Raw genomic sequence first — 21,281 nt, forward strand, 5'->3', positions numbered from 1 at the left:
ACGGCCCCCTGCTCTGCGCTGCAGCCGGCGCCTGAACGGCCCCCTGCCCTGCGCTGCAGCCGGCGCCTGAACGGCCCCCTGCTCATTTTTGATTTGACCAGTGCTCTGACTGCCTGTCATTTGAATGCTGCTGTTTGGGTTTTCCTCATTGCTGCTTTACATTATTTAGTTTACAATGGCTTCCAGGTCTCATCAACTGCAGCATGAGCTGTTTCAATGTCATTGAAATATTTGCATTGCCTTATTTGTTCTTCCTATGTACTGTAGTTGACGTTTTTCTGCATCAAATTTCAATTGGCTTTGTTCAGTCCCGTATTTTGCTTCATCCCGTTGGTCTATCGTCAGAGAATTTGATTAATTTTTGTGGAATTTCTGAACTTAAGTCAGAAAATAATTTAAAACACTGGTGCTTTGAACCCTGAGACTTGGGACATCAATTCACTTGTCCCTTTCGTCTATGGCTCAGTGACCTTCATACTGTCAGTTTGGGGACTTGATAGGATGAAGATCACTGAGCCACAGACTGTCAGTAAGTCACATGTCAGAACCTGTGCATTTAATCCACCTGATTCTCCAGTGCCCCACTGAAGGAATGCTGCAATGTCAGACATGAGGGAATTATTCAACAAAGAACAATTATAACCAGTATTTATCCCTCAGTCAAAGCAGATTAATTGGTCATTTATATAAAAACAAATGCTGAATAAACTTGAGATGACAAGGTGTAGAGCTGGATGAACACAGCAGGCCAAGCAGCATTAGAGGAGCAGGAAGGCTGACGTTTCGGGTCTAGCCCCTTCTTCAGAAATGGGGGAGGGGAAGGGGATTCTGAAATAAATAGGGAGAAAGGGGGTGGCAGATAGAAGATGGATAAAGGAGAAGATAGGTGGAGAGGAGACAGATAAGTCAAAGAGGCGGGGATGGAATCAGTAAAGGTGAGTGTCGGTGGGGAGTTAGGGAGGGGATAGGTCAGTCCAGGGAGGACGGACAGGTCAAGGAGGCGGGATGAGGCTAGTAGGTAGGAGATGGGGGTGTGGCTTTAGGTGGGAAGAACAGTTTAGGGAGGCGGGTACGAGCTGGACTGGTTTTCGGATGCGGTCGGGGGAGGGGAGATTTTGAAGCTTGTGAAGTCTGCATTTATACCATTGGGCTGCAGGGTTCCCAAGCGAAATATGAGATGCTGTTCCTGCAACCTTTGGGTGGCATCATTGTGGCACTGCAGGAGGCCCAGGATGGACATGTCGTTCAAGGAGTGGGAGGAGGAGTTGAAATGGTTCGCGACTGGGAGGTGCAGTTGTTTGTTGCGAACCGATCGTAGGTGTTCGACAAAGTGGTCCCCAAGCCTCTGTTTGGTTTCCCCAATGTACAGGAGGCCACAACGGGAACAGCGGATACAGTATACCACATTAGCAGATGTGCAGGTGAACATCTGTTTGATGTGGAAGGTCTTCTTAGGGCCTGGGATGGGGGTGAGGGGCGAGGTGTAGGGACAGGTGTAGCAGCTCTTGCGGTTGCAGGGAAAAGTGCCGGGGGTGGTGGGGCTGGTGGGGAGTGTGGAGCGGACAAGGGAGTCACGGAGAGAGTGGTCCCTCCGGAAAGCAGATAAGGGTGGGGAGGGAAAAATGTCTTTGGTAGTGGGGTCGGATTACAGATGGTGGAAGTGCCGGAGGATGATGCGGAATAAACTTACTGGCTGCACCAGTGAAGAAAGAAAGAGTTGACTTTTCAAGTCGAAAGACTGCTCTTTGGAGTTGTTTGTGGCTGATGTCCAAATTCCACTCCCCTTTCCCCGCCTGGTCTCCATAAAGCCCCCGACATCTCCAGAAATCTATCCCCAGCCTTGAATTGACTGATCATCTGCAGCCCTCAAAGCTTTGAATGAAGAGGTTCCTTCTCCTTTCTCATTCTGAGACTATTACTCCTCGTTCTAGACTCCAGAGGCAGGGGAAAGAGCATCCCAGAGTCTACCTGATAAACTTGTTCAGAAACTTATGTTTCAGTGAGATCACCTCTCATTCTTTTAAATACCAAGGAACATTGGCCCAGTCAACTCAGTCTGTCTGTAGGACAAACCTTTGATTTCAGGAATCAACCTACACTACACTACCTCCACTGCAAGCATGACCTTTCAAAATTGCGCACAGTACTCCAGGTACATTATCACCTGAACAATGACTGCAAGATTTCCTCATACTTCTCCTCCAATCCCCTTGCAATAAAGGCCAATTACCTTTCGAATAGTTTCATAGATTTCATAGAATCCCAACAGTTTGGAAACAGGCCCTTCGGCCCCACAAGTCCACACCGACACCCAGACCCAGACCCTATGGGCAACTTAGCGCGGCCAATCCACCTAACCTGCACATCTTTAGATTGTGGGAGGAAACCGGAGCACCCGGAGGAAACCCACACAGACATTGGGAGATTGTGCAAACTCCACACAGACAGTTGCCTGAGGGTGGAATTGAACCCAGGTCCCTGGCGCTGTGAGGCAGCAGTGCTAACCACTGAGCCACCGTGCTGCCCATCCTCATATCCCCATAAGTTTGCTGTATCCTCATGCTAATTTTGTTTCTTCAGACCAAAATCTCCTCCAACAATTCAGAAACTTTCACCATTCAAAATGGGTTTTGTTTTTCTGATCCCAGCCTCACTCAACCGGTTTATATCCTTCCTTGCCACTGTACCTTCCCCAGATTACATTACCATCAAGTATCATCAACAAGCTTGAGTATTTGTTGTTGGCATCTCCATCTAAGTCATTATTATAAATTGTAAATACCTGAGGCCTGATCCTTGTAGCACCTCATGGGTTATAGCCTGCCAACTTGGAAATGACTCATTTATCCTTGCTTTGTGCTTTCTGCCTGTTAACCAGCTCTCTATCCATGCTAATTAAAAATTAGCCCAGTGCCATGAACTCTTGTTTTCTATGGTAACCTTTTAGTGACACCTTATTGGATGTCTTTTGAAAATCCATGTAATTTATGTATTTTGTATTGGTTTCCATGTATCTGACAAGGTAAACTCCCCAAAAAAATTTTTATAATAGATTTTAGTGCTTTTATTTTAGTAAGTGCTTTGGAATGTGCACAGATTGATGCTGTAGAGAAAAATGATGTTATTGTTGATAATCAATTCCATTCTTTTACATGAAATGAAGGTAAGGTAGATCAGTGCTTGCTTTTCTAGATTATTTATTCATACTTTAATTATTGGAGAATGGGTCTTGCGATACCTCTAACAGGAAAATATCCAGGTCCACAGAAGAATCCAGGGCCAAGGGGAGGGGGAAAGGCAGTGGGTTTAATTTGAATTGCTGCTTGCACAGACACATAGGGCTGCATTTTAAGCCTGTTCAGTCCTAACAGATCCTAAGTAGCAGTCTCTAGGGTGAAATGCTTGATGGAAACCCCTCGCTGAAGATGTAGCATGTAGTTAATATTTCTTATGAAACTAGTAGAGTGAAGAAGCTTTTTAGTCTAAAAGAACTTGCCTATTTTAAATTCTTTCCCCTGTTTTTGAAAAAAAAGCGCAAAAGTGTGCCAGGAAAATATAATGAATTTACTATTAATAGAGATGCAGGTTTGTGCTTGCTTTGCTGTGAGTAGTGAGGTTGATTTGCATTGGCACAAGTTTCAGCCAACCTTCCATATGTTGTGAAAGGTGCAATGAATTTCCACTGGAGAAAAGAAAACCACACGAATTTTTGTTTATAAATGTACGAAAGAAGGCCAACCTCTCTATCTCCAGTAATTTGTGGAATATTTTATGCATTCCATTTGTTTTACCCCTCCTTCATAGAAGGAAGTTCAATAAAGGCTATTTTTAAAAATTAATTCATATGATGTGGATGTTGCTGCCCAGGCAGCATTTATTACCCATCCCTAATTGCCCAAAGGGCAGTTAAGAGTCGATCACACTGCTGTGGGTCTGGAGTCACATGTAGGTCAGACCAGGTAAGGATGGCAATTTCCTTCCCTAAAGGACATTACTGAACCAGGTGGGGTTTTCCCCACCAGTTGACAATGGATTCATGGTCGTCATTAGTCTTGTAACTCCAAATTTTTATCGAATTCAAAATCATCATCTGCCATGGTGAGATTTGAACCCATGTCCACCTGTGTATCTGGATTAACAGGCCTGCAATAATACCACTAGACCTTCACCTCCCCATTAGGAACAATCTAATTGGGAATTTAAACTTTTATACAGTTTTTTTTTATTTTAAATTACTGTTTTGTGTTTAGCTGAAGTCTCTTGATTGCTGTACCTTTTGTTATTCCCAATCACTGAACATGTACTAGGAGCACTCTGATTTAAAGAACTGCTGTGTTTCTCCTGCCCTTCTCTATTGACTGTGTCAAACTACAGAATTAAAAAATATTCTGTGATTGAATGAATGGCATAGTGTGGTATCCCATCCCAATTTTCACATTCTCTTGGAAACTCTGTCTTTGCTTGCCATGTAGCACAGGAAACATGAAGTACAATCAATCCATCCCTTGCTAGTATCCATCTTCTAACAAAATTGAGTTATTTGAACATTCTTTTGCTTGCAATCTTTTAGTCAAAAGCTGAGCACATACTACCAGTTTTTTTTCTTTCACATCTCATCTTTTGGCAGGTGAGCATTGCACCCTTTTATTGCCTGTTCCTCAGTCCATGTGTAGATACAAGTACGGTGCAGTTAGGGTGGGAGTGAGTTCCAGGTTTTTGATCCCGTTGATCAAAGGCTTCCAAACAAAGATTCTTTTAGCAAGACACATTGGTGAATTATCTTGACATCTAATCCATCAGTGCTTGATGCACCTTGTTTTACTATTAAATGTCTCCTCAATTATTTTTGCATGTGACTGAGAGAAACCCAGAGCTGTTCGATTCTGCTGCAGCTGAGGAACATTTCCTGTTTGGTAATATACTGTAGCCTGCTTCTATTAAATGTAGTTATGGTATTTACCAGAAATCAAACTTCCAATCCTAAATTAGGTCCATGAAGTTCAGGACTCTACTGATTGGAATTTAGAAGAATGAGAGGTGATCTCATTGAAACGTGTACAATTCTTAAGGAGCTTGACAGGGTAAATGCTGAGAGGATGTTTCTTCTCATGGGAGAGTCTAGGACCAGAGGGTATCGTTTCAGAATAAAGGGGCTTCAATTTAAGACTGAGATGAGGAATTTCCTCTTTGAGGGTTGAGAGATTTTGGAACTTCTTGCTACAGGGAGCTGTGGTCACAGAGTCCTTGTGTATGTTTAAGGCTGAGATAGATTCTTGATCAGTTGGGGAATCAAGGGTTACGGGGAAAGGGCAGGAGAGTGGATGTGAAGTACATCTGATCACCCATGGTCCTGTTGAATGGTGGAATAGGATTAAGGGGCCTGAATGGCCTACTCTGTTCCTATTTCTTATGGTCTTATTACTGAATCTATTTCTAACAACAAATGCAGTTTTACTCAAGACTGTAAGTGTTCATTAAAAGCAATTAACATGTTTTGAAATTCTGATCTGGAAGTTCATTATATAATTCCTATTCATGCTATCTAAGAAATTGCAGCTTCAGCCTTGTTAACCAAATTGTAATTCAATCTGCTGGTCTAATAATATTGCAATTTAGGCTGTCAGAGGAAAGTTAACATGGAAATGTAAAACTGAATACCAGCATCTGCTGTAACCACTGTGAGCGACAGGTGATGCTGTTGATCTGACAAAGCTGGAACACTCAGTCCAGAAGCTTAAATTGCATTACGTTCTTGAGGGACCAGTGGATTAGCTACTTACAATGAACCAACGGCTCATTCAGAAAACAATCTGTTATTAGTAATAACCATTGTCTCTTAGCTATGTGTTAATCCACATTTCCTGTTTCTGTAGTTACAAGTGGAGGTACCACCGGCTTCAGTGAAGAGATGGCTGAAGTGTATGGACTAGCCGAAGGAATGAAGACGTGGATAGTAAGTTTCATAACAGGTGACATTTTCCTTCACCTTATTTGTGTATGCCTCTGTTTTCTTTTGAAGAAGTAGCAAAGTACACCTGAGGTTATATAGTAGATGTACTTAATTTTCAAAAGGCCTTTGATGAGCCAAGTCAGGTGATCTAAGTAGCCATATGAACTGTCTATAAAATGAAACAATCGAGATTAAAAGTTGCAATGCAAACTTGTGAAAGGTGGGAAGTGATGTCCTGCAGGGATCCAGAACAGGAATCAGAAAAAAAGTGCCATCATTGACACTAAGGAAAGCTATGATGAACAGTAAGACATACATGATTTGCAGAACGGCTGTGTAGATGGCAAATTAATTTCAGTATGCTCAAGGATAAGGTGGTACAGTTTGGTTGGAGAAATAGAGGTTATATACTGGTTGGAAAATGGAATAATGGACAAAGAGATCAGCGTTTATAAAGAGCATAAACATTTACAAATTAATAAAAGCATACAGGATATTAACAAGACGATAAATAACTACAAAGAAAGCACTGGGATTCATTTCTGGAAGAGTAAAATTGAAAAGCATTTCTTGAAAAGAATTGCTTTAAGCATTGGTTTAACCACACTTGAGTGCAGGTCTGCGTATTACAGACATAATGCAGTGGCATTGGAGAGGTACACAGAGGATTACAAATACTATCAACTCTGAGGTTATAACTGTTGGGAAAGGATAACCAGAGTGGAATTTGGAGAGAAAGGAGAAATAGAAGGGAAAAGGTTGAAGGGTGAATTCATTAAGGTCTTAAAAATTGAGGGGATTAATAGTGAAGATATTTATTCTTTAGGAGGACACCAAGAAATAATGACCTTAAATATACGGTGGTCACTAGTAAATCAAGTGGTTAGATCAAACTTGACCCAGAGAGTAGTTAGGATGTGAGCTTCTCATTCACAAGCAGCAGTTGAGATGAATAACATGGATGGCTGTAAAGGGAAGCTAGATAAATGCACATGGTAGAAAAAAAATGGAAAGATTGCTGGTTAGGCTTAGGCAGAGAACCATGAACAGGTTTGTGCGAAGCATAAGCACTTGCATAGAGCCATTGGACCGAAAGGTTCCTGGGCTGTACGTTCTACATAATTTTATTTCTGTGCTAAATTTAGAGAAGTAAAATAATTCCACAATAATTGGATAGTGGTCAAGAGAACAATCTTTACAGGGCTTTTCTTTACTCCTCTGAAAAGGTCTTTGTAAGTAATTTTTTTTTGTGAAACTGGAATTTAGGGAGAGGAGGACCAGATGGTGTGAATAAAATGTGGACTTGTCCAGTACTTCAGACCCCTGCCTGTTATGGTATAAGTTCTAGAATATCACGTTGGTTAACATGGATTTTCTGTTAAATAAAGCATCTCCTTTGCCATTTCTCATGGATAGTGGGAAGAAATAGGATGGATTTGTTGCAACTGACATGTACAGGCACTATCTCAAACGTTTGAGAAATAATATTGCCGCGCTGTAGAGGAATGACTGTTAGTTATCTTGCAATGTATTTATTTACACCGGTATATCAAGGCAAAATAAAAACTGTATTTGAGTATTGTTAAAGTCGCAAAGCTTTTCATCCTGCAATTATCAGGACAATTCACAGGAAATAACAAAGGGAAAATGACATTCATGTTATGTGAGAGCAGAGTGCTGATCGGTAGGCATTTGCCATGAAGTATGCACCAGTAAATGATATCTGACAGTTAACTGCAGGTTATGTTTTATTTTTGTTTAATTTTCTAAGTGAGGCAGGTTGATTCTGGTTAAGGCATTAGCCTGAGAATGAACCCCAGAATGTCTGTCAGTATTCTGTTGCATTGAAACAAACACAATATATGTTAGCAGTATCTATCATTAGAGATGATTCTGCAATTGGGGAGGCAGTGGCCTAGTGGTATTATCACTAGACTATTAAAGCAGAAGCTTAGCTAATGTTCCGGGGACCTGGGTTCAAATGCCTTGCCCCACGGCAGGTAGTGGAATTTGAATTCAATAAAAATATGGAAGTAAGAGACTGATGATGACCATGAATCCATTACCAATTATCAAAGAAGCCCATCTGGTTCACTAAGTCCTTTAGGGAAGAAAATCTGTCATCCTTACCTGGTCTGGCCTACATGTGACTCCAGACCCATAGCAATGTGGTTGCCTCTTAACTGCCCTTTGGACAATGAGTGCTGGCCTAGCCAGCGACGCCCTTGGCCGATAAATAAATTTAAAAAAAAAAAAAAAAAAATTGACAACATTTGTTTCATAACCCTGAGTGAAAAGAATTAAGCTGATGGCCAATTTTGTTGGGTGCAGAACATGTTGCTTTTGTAAGTACAGTAAGCTTCATGTATTTATACATCAGGCCCTGTTTTTTTTGCAAACAGAATGGAAATGTACACTGTTGAACCTTTTTTAACGTGATTAAATAGGTGACAGTGATTTTCCAGTTCATTCCCCGGGTTAATGCCTTCACGAAAGCTTAAACAAAGCTTGCCATTTAACTTTCAGCCATCATTAATTGAACGATTCTCCATGGAATACCTCTACCAATTGTAGTCCACTAGCCAACCAATTGGCATTCTCCTCTCATACGGTATAAATGCTATTGCTTTGCTATTTCTTGCAAATGGTCCTGATAAGCCCAAGATGAAAAGCTTTGCTAGAATGTATCCTTTTTTCCCCAAAAATACTCAAGCTATTTACTGCCAAATGACTACACTATAATTTTGGTTTCTTCTAACAGGGCTGACAGTTTCATTGCAGCACACCTTGAAATCTAATGTATTAGTTAGTTATTCATCCTGTGTTTAAAGGAAACCATTATGATGGTCAGGAGTGGAAGGTGATCACTTATGTACCTCATTTTAATGATAGATGAATCAACAAGCAGGATGCTGTTGAAGGCCAAAGGCATGTCTTTGCACCATTTGGTATTTGAGATGCTCATTGTCTGACATTTGTACACAGTGAGTGGTACCTATCACTCAAATTATACTAAGGTCAGGAACTGAGTGCTTCTCGTGAAACCGAGAGCTGAACACTAACATTAACTGGTATATAAGATACTGCTTGATTATATTGAAGATTCAACCGTCACTTTGCTGCTGATTGGAAGGATCTGTCAAGTTTAAAAGTTTACTGTTAAATAAGTGAGTAAGAAAGAAATCTGGAGTTTTGGCTAAAGCTAGGTGTTTCAGGTCAGTATTACTGAGTGGCTTGTAAAGTTCATTGCTGGGCTGATGTATATTTTTTGTGAAAGTAACTCAATAAATCAGTTCTTGGGTGCCTGTATGTACCACCCTTAATGCACTAAGATGTCTCAAAGGCCCTTACTGAAGGGTATTTAAACCAAGTTTGACCCATAGCCATATAAACAATATTAACTTAAGTGACTAAAAGTGAACACCAGTTAGGAGTGGTGACTCGGTTTATTTTGATTGTATGGTCTTGTGTGGATTAATTTTTCTTTTCTTGGTCCCCACCTCTCCCTATCAAGATGGAACGTAAGCAGAAATATCTTATGATGCTCAGTGATAAAGAGGTACAAGACGACAGCAAGATGAACCCAGAAAATATCAGTGAGTAAATCCAGTGAAGACTTGAACAAATGGATTCAGGTGTGATAATCCAAGTTTCTGAATGATTCTATAACTGCATTGTCTTCAGGAGCTGGCTAAAGAGACCTGCTGTTGAACATCTTCGACTAATATCCATGTGATAGAGACAGGTCGTCTTCTCGTAAAATATATAATAAAGGGTGATATTGTTCATGAAAATAGAGATATGGTGAATATGCTAAATAATCGCCTTGCATCAGTATGTCCAGTAGATGGTGTTCAACATTCCTATGAAACTGATATTGAAATGAGGACCGTGACTTGCTCAGATTGGTATAAGCAAAATAACAGTAATGTTGAACATAATGCCATTGACAAGTGATGTAGCCCCTCTACCAGATGGTTTCTTTCACAGGGTTTTAAAGAAAGCGGGTGAGAACATTACAGATGCTCTAAATATAATCTTCTAATGCTCTCTTGGGAGACTTTAGGTTAAAAATTATGCATGTCACTCCACTGTCAAAGGAGATGAGAGAATTGTAGCTTAGGTATTCTGACATCTATTATCAGGAAATTAGTAGAGTCTGCATTTGAAGATAACATGTCTGAACATAGGAACGGAAGTAGGCCATTTAGCCCCTCAAGCCCATTCTGCCTTTCAATGAGATCATGGCTGATATGCAGCCTAACTCCATGGCCTTTGGCCCATATCCCCTCATACCTTTGCTTAACAAAAAAAAATCTGATTTAAAATTAACAACTGATTCAGCATGCAGTGCTATTTGTGTAAATGAGTTCCTTTGTGTGTAGAAGAGCATTCTAACATCTCCCCAGTCTGTTCTGGCCCTAATTCTCAAACTATGCCCCCTCGTTCTAGAATTCCCAACAAGTGAAAATAGTTTCTTTATCTATGCTGTCTTTTCCCGTTAATGTTTGAAGACTTCAATCAGATCACCACTTAACCTTCTAAATTCTAGAGAAAACAGGCCTAATTTGAATAATCTCTCCTTCTACTTAATCCCTGAAGTCCAGGTAATGTACTAGTAAACCTACGTTGTACTCCATTGGGGAAGCAATGGCCTAGTAGTATTATCGTTGGACTGTTAATCCAAAGACCTGAGGACCCAGGTTTGAATTCCGCCACAGCAGACCGTGGAATTTGAATTCAATAAATGCCGGAATTAAGAATCTAACGATGACCGTGAATCTATTGTCGATTGTCGGAAAAACCACCTATCTAGTTCAGTAATGTCCTTTAGGGAAGGAAATTGCCCTTCTTACCTGGTCTGACCTGCATGTGAGTCCAGACCCACAGCAATGCAGTTGACTCATAACTGCCCTCTGGGCAATTAGAAATGGGCAATAAATGCCCTGGCAGTGACACCCTCATCATATGAATGAATTTTTAAAGATAGCCTTTATTCAACTTTCTTAATGAATAAAGAAAAAAAATTCTTCCTGAAGTGTGCCCAGATCTGCTTACAGTACTCCAAGTGGTGTCTAACCAGCGTTTTGTATAACTGCAGTATAATTTCTGCATCCTGTACTCCAGACCTCGAGATATGCAGGCCAACTTTCCATTATCCTTTTTGATTATTTCTGTACCTGTTTGTGACATTTTAAAGATCTGTGCACCTGAAGCCCAAGTCCCTTTGAACATCAGTTGTATTTAACTTCATTCCATTTAGAAAGTACTCTCATCTATCCTTTTGATCCATAAAGGATAACCCCTCAGTTGCTTGTATTAAACTCCTTCTGCCACGGTTTTGCCCATTCACTTAGTCTGTGCAGCCTAACTTCGAGTCATCAGCGAATTTGGATATACAACTTTCTGTACTATTATCTGAGTCACTAGTAACTAATGTGAATAATTGACTCCTTAAGACAGATCTTTGAGGGATACCACTAGTTACATCCTGCCACTTTGAGTTCCTACTCATTATCCCTACTTTCTGTCAACTGTCACTCAACCAATTTCCAGTCGTGTCAGTAATTTTCCCTGAATTCTGCGGGCTTTTACCTTAGTTAACAGTCTCTTACGTGGGACTTCATCAAATGCCTCTGGGTGTCCATAAGACAGCTCCATAGACATTCCCCTGTCCATTGCCTTAGTCACCTCTTCAAAACATTCAATGAAGTTTGACAGGCATGACCTACCTGTCATGTATCCATGCTGGCTCTCCCTGATTAACTGAAACATTTTTAAGGTGCTCACTTACCCCAACCTTAATTAAAGATGCCGGAGATTACCCTGCAACAGACTCTTGAAGCTTTCCAGCTAGTCATCTATTTATAAAGAGGCTATGCCTGATGAGCCTTTGACGTTTTTAAAGGGATTACTAACCTCATGAATTGGGGAAATATCAGTAATGTTATCCAGGTCTGTAAGAGGTTTGATAGGGAAGTTTGAAGCTCATGAAACTGAAGTTAGAGTTTGACTTGGTTAGGAAATTGACTGGGTGGCAGCAGACAGAAAGTCGGGACAATGGAGGATCTTTCTTTGTCAGGATGTGACTAAAAAGGATCTCTGAGGTGTCATCCGTTCACCCTATTTATCAACAATTTAACTGCTGGGATAGCTTGCCACATAGATTTGCCTGTGGCACAAATATTTACAGCATAAGAAACAACATAGATGGAAGCAAAAAAATTTACAAATGGCTCATGTCAGATTGGTGAATGGACAAAGTATGACAAATGGATTTCACTGTCAGAAAATGTTAGGTCGTCTACTTTGGACCTTAAAAAAATAGAACATGGCAATTTATAAATGAGCAAATGCTTGAAACTGTGGGGATCCAAAGAGACTTGGAGCCTAGGTACCTTGATCATTAAATATCATGAACAAGTACAAAAAAATTAATAAGGCTTTTGGAATTCTGGCTTTATTTTCACGGGATTAAAATACAGAGGAATAGAAATTATTATTTAGTTTTTCAAAGACCTGGTTAGTACCTGTAATATTGAGCAGCACACTTTATGCAGGATGTATTGGCTTTGGAGGGAGTGCACTGTAGGTTTCCATTTCCACTGGTGTACATAACCTCCGCACAGCCCTTCCTTTAGTTTGTGCCCACCTGTGCCCTACTGCAGCGGGCATGTTAAACCTCTAATCAGACAATGCATGCTATTGCCAGTGGGGATGTAGGAAGGCCACTCCCCATTCCTTCCTCACAAAGCCAACCAGGAAACTCTAGGATAGGCTGGAATCCAGTTTATTTGGATGCCAGCCTGCCTCCATTTTTGCCAGAGTGGTAGGTACACTGGATCACCTGGGTCAATCAGAACAATGTGGCTGTGGAGCTGCTAAATTGGAGACTGAAGAGTTGGAAAGGAAGGAGCAATTCATTGATATCCATAGATATCCAAAGAAGTAGTGGTCAACTCTGGCGCAATGAAAAATTATTATCTGGTTATTGCTCTGGCATGGTAAAAGTGAGAAATATTTTTGAAGTGTATTTTACAATTTTTGTTTACTTTCGCTATTAATTTTCACAATCTCTCCACTTCACACCTAAGCAGGGAGCATTCTTGATCATTTAATAGTGAGGAGTTTTTAAATACAGTAGCCTTACAGTAATCTTTGATCAGTGCAAGATGCCTAATCAAATGACAAATGTGACCCTTTGTGGCATAGTCTCCAACTTCCAGATTGGTTGTAAAATCAAGTTGTGTTCCAGTGCATCATATATTTTTGTGCTTGCTGAGGTCTTTTTCTGAGTAAAAGTAAACATGTTCTTGTAAGGTGCTTTAATAAAATATTTAGTCAATTAGATTTAGTTGTGGAATAAGTCATCATTTATCTATTAATGCATGAGGATGGTATCCAGGAATAGATTTTTGATGTGGTATAAATTTTACAAACTACTTTATAGAAATACTGCATTTGAATAAGATCTGTTTTTATTTTAATTTGTAGTGTAAACTTAAAGATGCAAATAACTTTTTACTTCTGCTTATAGATGAAAACTGGATTGAAAAGAGCCTTTTGCTACTAAAATTTTCACCTTTCCCAACAAAAATCACTGGATCCTCACCTGATTTTAAGAGGATTGATACTTTGCAAGAACAGAATGAGGTTTTGGCCACGGCCACCGATCCACCAGCACAGCATGTTACTGCCGAGTCCATGGTATCACAGGATCTTGGTGTGCCATCACAGAGCACAGCGGCAGAAAAACCAATCCAGGATACCACACCTCCAAGGGAAGATCTTGATAATGCTGGTCCACTCCAAAGTGAGAGTCCGGCTTCTTCAGTGAGCACAACGCCCAGTGAGAACCTTGTATCTCCTTATGTTGATCTTCCCTCCCCATTCAGCTCAAAACCCAAGCCCGCTTTTGGTAAAGGTCGACTTCGGCTAATTTCACTCAGGTCCATGGAAGAATTTAAAATGGTCCCCATCCAAGACAAATATCCAATTCTGAAGAACATCTTAGATTTCATGAAAGATTCCAACATATCTTCTGAAAGGTAAACGGGATGGGTCTTTATACATTCAACCAATGGATGTAATATGAAGATAGATTGGATAAGTTTCGAACTGCTTTCCTCGGAGAATAGCAAGTTGAGCAGAAATCGGAAAATGGCAGTTACCAAATTGAAGGGTCTGCACAGATTAATTGTAGAAAAACTGTTCTCACTCCTGAAAGAATCAAGAATAAAGGGGCGTGATTTAAAGTAATTGGATAAAGAAGCAAAAGAGATATGAGGAAAAACGTGCTCATGCAAGTTAAGGTTTGGAGTGGGCTGAGAGTGTGGTGGAGGCAGGTTCAAGTCAAGCTCTGACAAAGAACATGCAGAGCGCAGTGTGTGTATGGAATGAGCTGCTGCTGGAGGCTGGTACAGTTACAATATTTGAAAGGCATCTGGATGGGTAACTGAATAGGAAGGGTTTACAGGGATATGGGCCAAATGCTGGCAGGTAGGACTAGATTAATGTAGAATATCTGGGTCAGCATGGACAAGTTGGACCAAAGGGTCTATTTCTGTGCTGTACATATCTATAACTCTAAAATAAGTTAGAATGTTATTTGAAAAAGAAGATTGTGCAGGATTACAGGGAGAGAGTGGGAGAATAGCACAAAGTGAAAGGCTCATTTGCATTTCAAGGAAAATGTCAGTGGGTAATTTAGTGGTTAAGTGAGAAAATGGAAGGAAATATAAATTGAAGCAGATTTTTTTTTGCTTTTAAGCTAAATTTAATTTAACAACCCACAGGTACATTATAATAATGCTGCTTTAAGCAATTGTACTCAGGTGGTCTTTCAGAAGCAGTCATTACATGGGCTGGAGGGGGAGAGGATGGATGGAAGAAAGGGAGATAATTAGCAGTTTCATGGTAGCTTTGGTCATGAGATCAAACTGCTGGTGAGAGCTGCCTGTGTTTTAATATGACTCTGCCCACTTGCAGACATAAATTAGATACTAAGGGCAAGAGATTATGTTTGAGGCACAATACAAACTCCTCTGAGTTGCAAGGTTAATTTGACCACAAACTTTAATGCTGTTGGCCAATAGTAACTTGCACTCATGAGCAGGTCAATGTGATAAACAAAGCCAAATTACTGTTGAGAATGAGCTAAAACTGGACTGCTCAGGGTGCCAGTACCGGTACTCTTTGTAAGAGCTATCCAATTAGAGAAGTGATTGAACTTGTAACTTGAGTCCCATTGAATGGCAATGTGTCACAAATTGAAGGTCTGGGTGGGAGCCCATTGGTCACTGCTGTCTTGGTCATAGTTGGTTTTGATGTGCCAGCAGATCTTTGAGGTCTTTTATTTCTGCATGAGGCTTTTAATGTACAAATGGAGTGTTGTAGATATGGGTAACAGTGGCAAACTGTGACGTGATGTGTGCAGTCACTCAGCTGCACAGTTAGGAAGAGCCTCATGGGCTTGTACCAAACAGAGGTCAAATACCCCATCATGTATTCAGGAAGGAGGGTGTTTTGAGGGGTATCACAAGCTATCCCCACCCCACATTCAGCAACCAATGAGGCAGCCAGTGCCCTGGGAGTATTTGATCCACTAAATCATAATTGGTCCATTGATTTGTAACATTTGTAAGAAAGAATTGTGCTGCATACCATATTTGTTATTTTGTGTTCAATTTTGCCATATATTTATGTTTATTCACACTACACGAAGAATGCAATGCATGAAACATTAAATCATGGTGTTCGGTAGTGTATACAATGATTTATGCTGTATGAGAGTACTAAAGCACTTTGTACTGACCAAAAGTAACTTCAATTGTAACAAAAAACATCCTTTACAGTGTCTTACAGGTTTTGTCTATGAGGAAGGCTCAGGTCAAGAGCATCATTAATGTTCTGCATGCAGTCACTGAATGCCTGCAATCACTGGGGCAACCTCATCTCTTCCAGATCTCCTGCATTCTGTTTTTACAGGAAGTATTAGCCTGCCAGAAGGAATTGATCAGGTAAGCAACTAGACTTGACCTTTGGAACTTTAGTAATCATATCCTGCAATGACTAAGCAACTAAAAACATGACTTCTATTTTAAAAAGTTTGGAAAGTTTTCATTGCAAGCTACTTATTTGGATGAATCCCATTGGATGACGTGCTGTTTAGTAACAAGCTGTCAGTGTTGTTTATCTGTAATTTCTATTTGCTATTGAGTAAATGTAGGCTTTGTATGATTTACTTTGGAATTTTTAGCAGAAATCTAGTGCAACATGCAGAGGATCAAGACTTTGCATCTTTCTGGCTTCTTTGTTCTTTAAGGTCACTGTAATGCATTTTTAAGGTGATCAAAGATATCATTAGGGTAGTTGAGGAAAAATGTTCCCCTCTCATGGAGGAATCCAGAGCATGGGGGCCTTGATTTAAAAGTAGAGCTAGGGGTGGTAGAATGCACTTTGTCCAAAGGACATTGGAAATCTGGAACAATTGCCTTCAAAGAATATTGAGGATGGCCATCAACTGAAAGTTTCAAAGCTGACATCAATAGATATTTGTAACAAAACAATTCAGGTATGTGACATCAATGCAGGTAAATTAAATTTTAATTGGTTAGTTACCTAATTGAGTATGGAACAGGCTCAAGGGTCTACACATCAATTGGAGATTGGCTAAGCACCGCAATGGATCATTTTCTTACAAGAGCAACTTGGCTACTCCCACTTCCCTTCATTTTCTCGTTAGGCCCAACATTTGTATCCTTTCAGATGCTTAGTCAATTCCCTTTTAAAAGCTGCAGTTGAATTTGCTTCCACTACACACTCAGGCAGTGAGTACCGGAATCTAACCACTCACTGTATTTTAAGAAAAAGTCTTATCACCTCTTTTGCCAAGGGCCTTAAGTCAGTGTCTTCTGGTTCTTGACCTTTCTGCTAACTTGAATGGTTTCCCCCTACGTACTCTGTCATGGACCCTTAACTTTGGAAGAACTCTATCATTCTGCTAAGGAGAACAGCCCCAGATTTTACCAATCCATCCTGAAGTCTGACATCCCGGCAGCCATTCCTTTTAGTCTTTTCTGCCTCGTGTAGAAAGTCTCCATAATTGAGTCTGAAATTTTTTTTTAATAAGAGTTCATTAGAACCTCCTTGCTACTTTAACCCTGGGAACTTGTATATCTTTATAACCACTTTGTTGACTTGCCCTGCCACCTTAATGGCTTTGTGTACACAAACTTCCAGATTCCTCTGCCTCATCTTATCCCGCACCCTCTTTTGAAATTTTGACTTTAGGCAGTTCTTATGCTGTTGTAACCGCTGCAGGTAAACGGGACTGTAATGAAAATGTAAGGGAATTATGACACTAGAATAAGGTTTTTTAAAAAAATTTCCTTGATGACTCTGCTTTGGCATCTTAAACATGGCTGATTTCACTGCCTTTTTTAAATTTAACCAGAAATTACTGTGCTATCTTTGTAAATAACTTTCTCTGAGATAGTTGGAGTGTTTTAGTTTACACAAGCAGTTAGCTTTGTATTCACATACAGGAACCAAAGTAAGCATAGACTAGACTCCTCACCTGATTCAACTGTAGGATGCTGGCATCTTTAAGTGTCTGCACTTCATTGTGGGAATCATGATAGTAACTGTTGGCAGTTCAGTCAACCGTAGGAATATAATGTCTGAGCCCAATTTTGTCTTTGACTGGCATATATTCTGAGGTTTTCCAGGCACTAGGGATGAGTGACTGGTGGGGTACTGGAAACTATTCTTTTCCCCCCACTTGCCACCTCTTTTAAGCTGAAGAATAATGTAGCCAACAAGCTTGTGTTTACTTCATCATGGTGCAATTGGCTAGCAAGGCAGTGGCTGGAAATTGAATGTACAGCTTCTGATTTCTTTGGCCTGTTTGCACGCTGCTTTCACTCATTGCAGCCAAAATAAATACACCGTGGGTCATGCATTGGGAGTTATTTGTATTCGTAGTTACTTGTCACATAAGTACTTATACTAACGTCAGCCTTTCTGCTCCTATGATGCTGCTTGGCCTGCTGTGTTCATCCAGCCCTGCACCTTGTTGTCTCCATTGATGTGGAAGCCACTTTCTGATGGCTTTGTTTTGATTTGATTCAGAAAATCCTTGTACTTTATATAAACAAGTTAGCATTTTTTGACAGTATTGTGCACTCATGCAAATAGAGACCATGTGTGGTTTGTGTGTGAAAGAGAGACATGGCAGATGGAGTTGGTTGCCAAACGAGTCTGTCTTTTCTACACATTTTATTATAAGCATTTGGTTAAAAATCTAATAAAACTTTCCATACATCATTTCTCAGCAGCTTAACCTCCTTTCTCTTTTCCTGATATGTCACATCATTCCATACAATGTTGTACGTTGTTTTCTCTGGAGATTGATGTCTTGGGGAAGTTGCAAGTAATCAGTGTATTTCTTTTAACATAAGAGAAATGGTGAGGATGAAAAGAAAAGGAGGTCATTTTATGTGCTTTCCCCTTTGAAGGGTAAATTTGTTTTAGATTAGAGATTTTGTTAGGAAAATCATGATATTGGTTCAAATATAGAAATTTATTGGAGAATTTAGACTGAAGTCTAATGAAACAAAATTAATTTTGAAAGATTGTCAACTACACATTTTAAAAAAATCATTGATTCTGAATCCCTTTGATGCAAAACAGGAAAAATAAATGACAAGAACATGAAAGACCTAGATTGGATTAAGGAACTTCTTATCATTGTACTTGTGATGTCTGAGCCAGTGAATTACTATATCAGTAAACGCATCTATTAAAGCCCAGGACAGCACGTCCTGCGTCCTAAGCCCTGACCCTGTGAGATCCCATTTGAAGCTTAGTGTTGTGACTCCTGATTGAGAGCTGCGGGACGAGGAGTGCAGCTATAGAGCTGTTTTAACTTGGTTAGAGTGTGACATTGGCAATTGCTTCCTCAAGCTTTTGACCCCACCTCGGGGTCCTGACACTGACCTTGGGAAGTCCTGCCCTAGGATGAAGTTTGTCAGAACCCGGGGATTTGTCAGGTTTAACTTCTAATCATTTCTCAGTGCTCTTTTCCTGGTGATTGTAATTGTTTAAAGTTTCTCGTACCCTTTCAAATTTTGATTCAAAATTATTTCAGCAATATACTTTCTATCCTCTTCAGTGAAGACAGAAGCAAAAGGCCTGTTAAATTCTTTTGCCATTCTTTTGTTTTCCATTATTACTTTCCCCAGAAATACACTCCAGGACACTACTCTCATTTCCTTTACTTAACTCTCTCCATTTTTAAATACCTGTAGAAACGCTAGCTAACTTTCTGTCCTACTCTAATTTCTCCATCTTTATTAATCTTTTAGCCATTCTTTCCTGTTCTCTATATTCTATTAAATCTTCTAACTTGGAATTTAAAATTGTTTTTTTCTTAATTTTGATACTTTCTTCATCTTCCTCAGTTATCCACAGGTGGTGTTTTCTTATTGGAATATATATTATCTGTGTATTTTGGCACAGTATCTTTAATGAACTGTTGCTTGCACCAGTTCACTTTAACCAGCTCGATTATCATGCCCTCATAATTGACCTTTGTTTAAAAACATTAGTACTAAATCTACTCTTCTCTTCAAATTGAATATGAAATTCCATGATATTATGATCACTGCTACCTAGAGATACCTTTATTATGAAATCATTCATTAATCCTGTCTCTTTGCATTTTACCAGCTTTAGCATGCTCTCTTAATTTTACTAGTTTAATTTATGGAAACTTCCCAAAATTGGAACACCTCCCCACCAGTTTTGTTTGAAGCACTCTCTAGTATCCTAGTTATACAACTTGCCAGAACATTGGTCCTCCGTGGCTCAGGTGAAGACTGTCCCAACTGCATACTCTGTGCTTCTATGCAACAGCATTAATTTTCAGGTTATGACCAGATAGTATCAAGGACAGTTCCCACTTACAACTGAAATGTGTTCTTAAAAGTGTATTATTTGGTAGTGTCATGTTACCCAGTCTTTGTTGCTATAAATTGATTACTGGAAATGCGACAAGGTCCCTCCTGTCCTTTGGATAACAGGAGAAACACACAATCAGGTTATGCAACTTGAGCTGTTATATGTGATGGTGTTTCCCATCTTGGCAAAGGAAAGATCGTTTGAAGACCATCCCAATGGTACAGCACCTGTTTTCCATGGTACTACTGCCAGTACCCTATGAACCAACCATCACCTCTCTCACACCAGTCTTGGAGCCACACATTCATTCTCTAATTTTATTTACCCTATGTCAATTTTCTCCTGCAGATATCATGACCTCTGACGGTCTTTTTTAATTTTAACTGGTAGTTGCTCATAAACCCTTGCAGAACCACTTTCGTGGTTCTACCTGTATCAATTGTGTCTATGTAGACTGTGACACTGGATCCTCTTCCTCTGTTGCAGCAAATCATGATATCAGGAAGGCAGCATAGCTGAGTGGACTCTCCTGCAAAGAACGCTGTCTAATTTGTGACTGTACTGTCCCATCTTAGCGTTACATGCCAGTTGACTCTCTCCAATCAATGGCTTTCTTTACCTTAGTGCCATGGTCAGTTTGCTCATCCAGCCTGTAGCTCCTGCTTTTATCCATGCACAATACAAGATCCTTGAACCAGTTGCACAATTGCAAAGGCTGAGGCTTCTCTACTGTCACCTCCTTGATCTCCTTATCTGCTTTACTCATAGGTGCACCTGTCCATAGCCACTGTCTAAATCAAAGACTTGATCTTAAGCAGTGTGATTTCATCCGAGAGAAAAGTGTCCAAGTAACTTTCCCTGTCCCTGATGTCTGACAGTGCCTGCTGTTCAATGTCCAGCTCTGAGCTGAAGCTCCTCAATCCGCTAACCCTCACTACAGACATGTTTCCCAGGTCATACCAGTGTCCAGGAGCTACCACATTCTGTAGTCACGACACATCATCTGACCTGCCAGATAGATTGAATTAATTAATTTGTTATTTTTGCTTAATTTATATTTTCTAAACTCAACAACTCCCAATAGGTTTTACTACTTCCAATGAACTTGACTAATAAAACTTCGCAATTGCTAACAAATTACCTGAATCCTAAAAGATAAATGAACAATGTACTCACAAACTAATCAGTTATCTGTTTTCCTGTGACGTTGCACTTTCAATTTTTGATTTCTCCTGAAGTGATCAGTTCACAGTCTGAATCCCAGTTCACAGTCTGAATCCCAGTTCACAGTCTGAATCCCAGTTCACAGTCTGAATCCCAGTTCACAGTCTGAATCCCAGCTCACAGTCTGAATCCCAGCTCACAGTCT

General features: G+C 40.1%; 1 protein-coding gene across 1 annotated transcript in view; it reads left to right on the top strand.

The window, feature by feature from the left end:
• Window positions 1-21,281, top strand: part of zzef1 (zinc finger, ZZ-type with EF hand domain 1) — a 190,136-nt gene that overhangs the window by 100,903 nt on the left and 67,952 nt on the right. The window contains exons 27-30 of the mRNA XM_048612408.1: window positions 5,874-5,953; window positions 9,465-9,546; window positions 13,488-13,998; window positions 15,805-15,969. Of these exons, the coding sequence (XP_048468365.1) occupies window positions 5,874-5,953; window positions 9,465-9,546; window positions 13,488-13,998; window positions 15,805-15,969 (838 nt within the window). The remainder of the gene's footprint in view (window positions 1-5,873; window positions 5,954-9,464; window positions 9,547-13,487; window positions 13,999-15,804; window positions 15,970-21,281) is intronic.

This window comes from Rhincodon typus, chromosome 26, assembly GCF_021869965.1.
Source record: "Rhincodon typus isolate 14 chromosome 26, sRhiTyp1.1, whole genome shotgun sequence".
Taxonomy (NCBI): Eukaryota; Metazoa; Chordata; class Chondrichthyes; order Orectolobiformes; family Rhincodontidae; genus Rhincodon; species Rhincodon typus.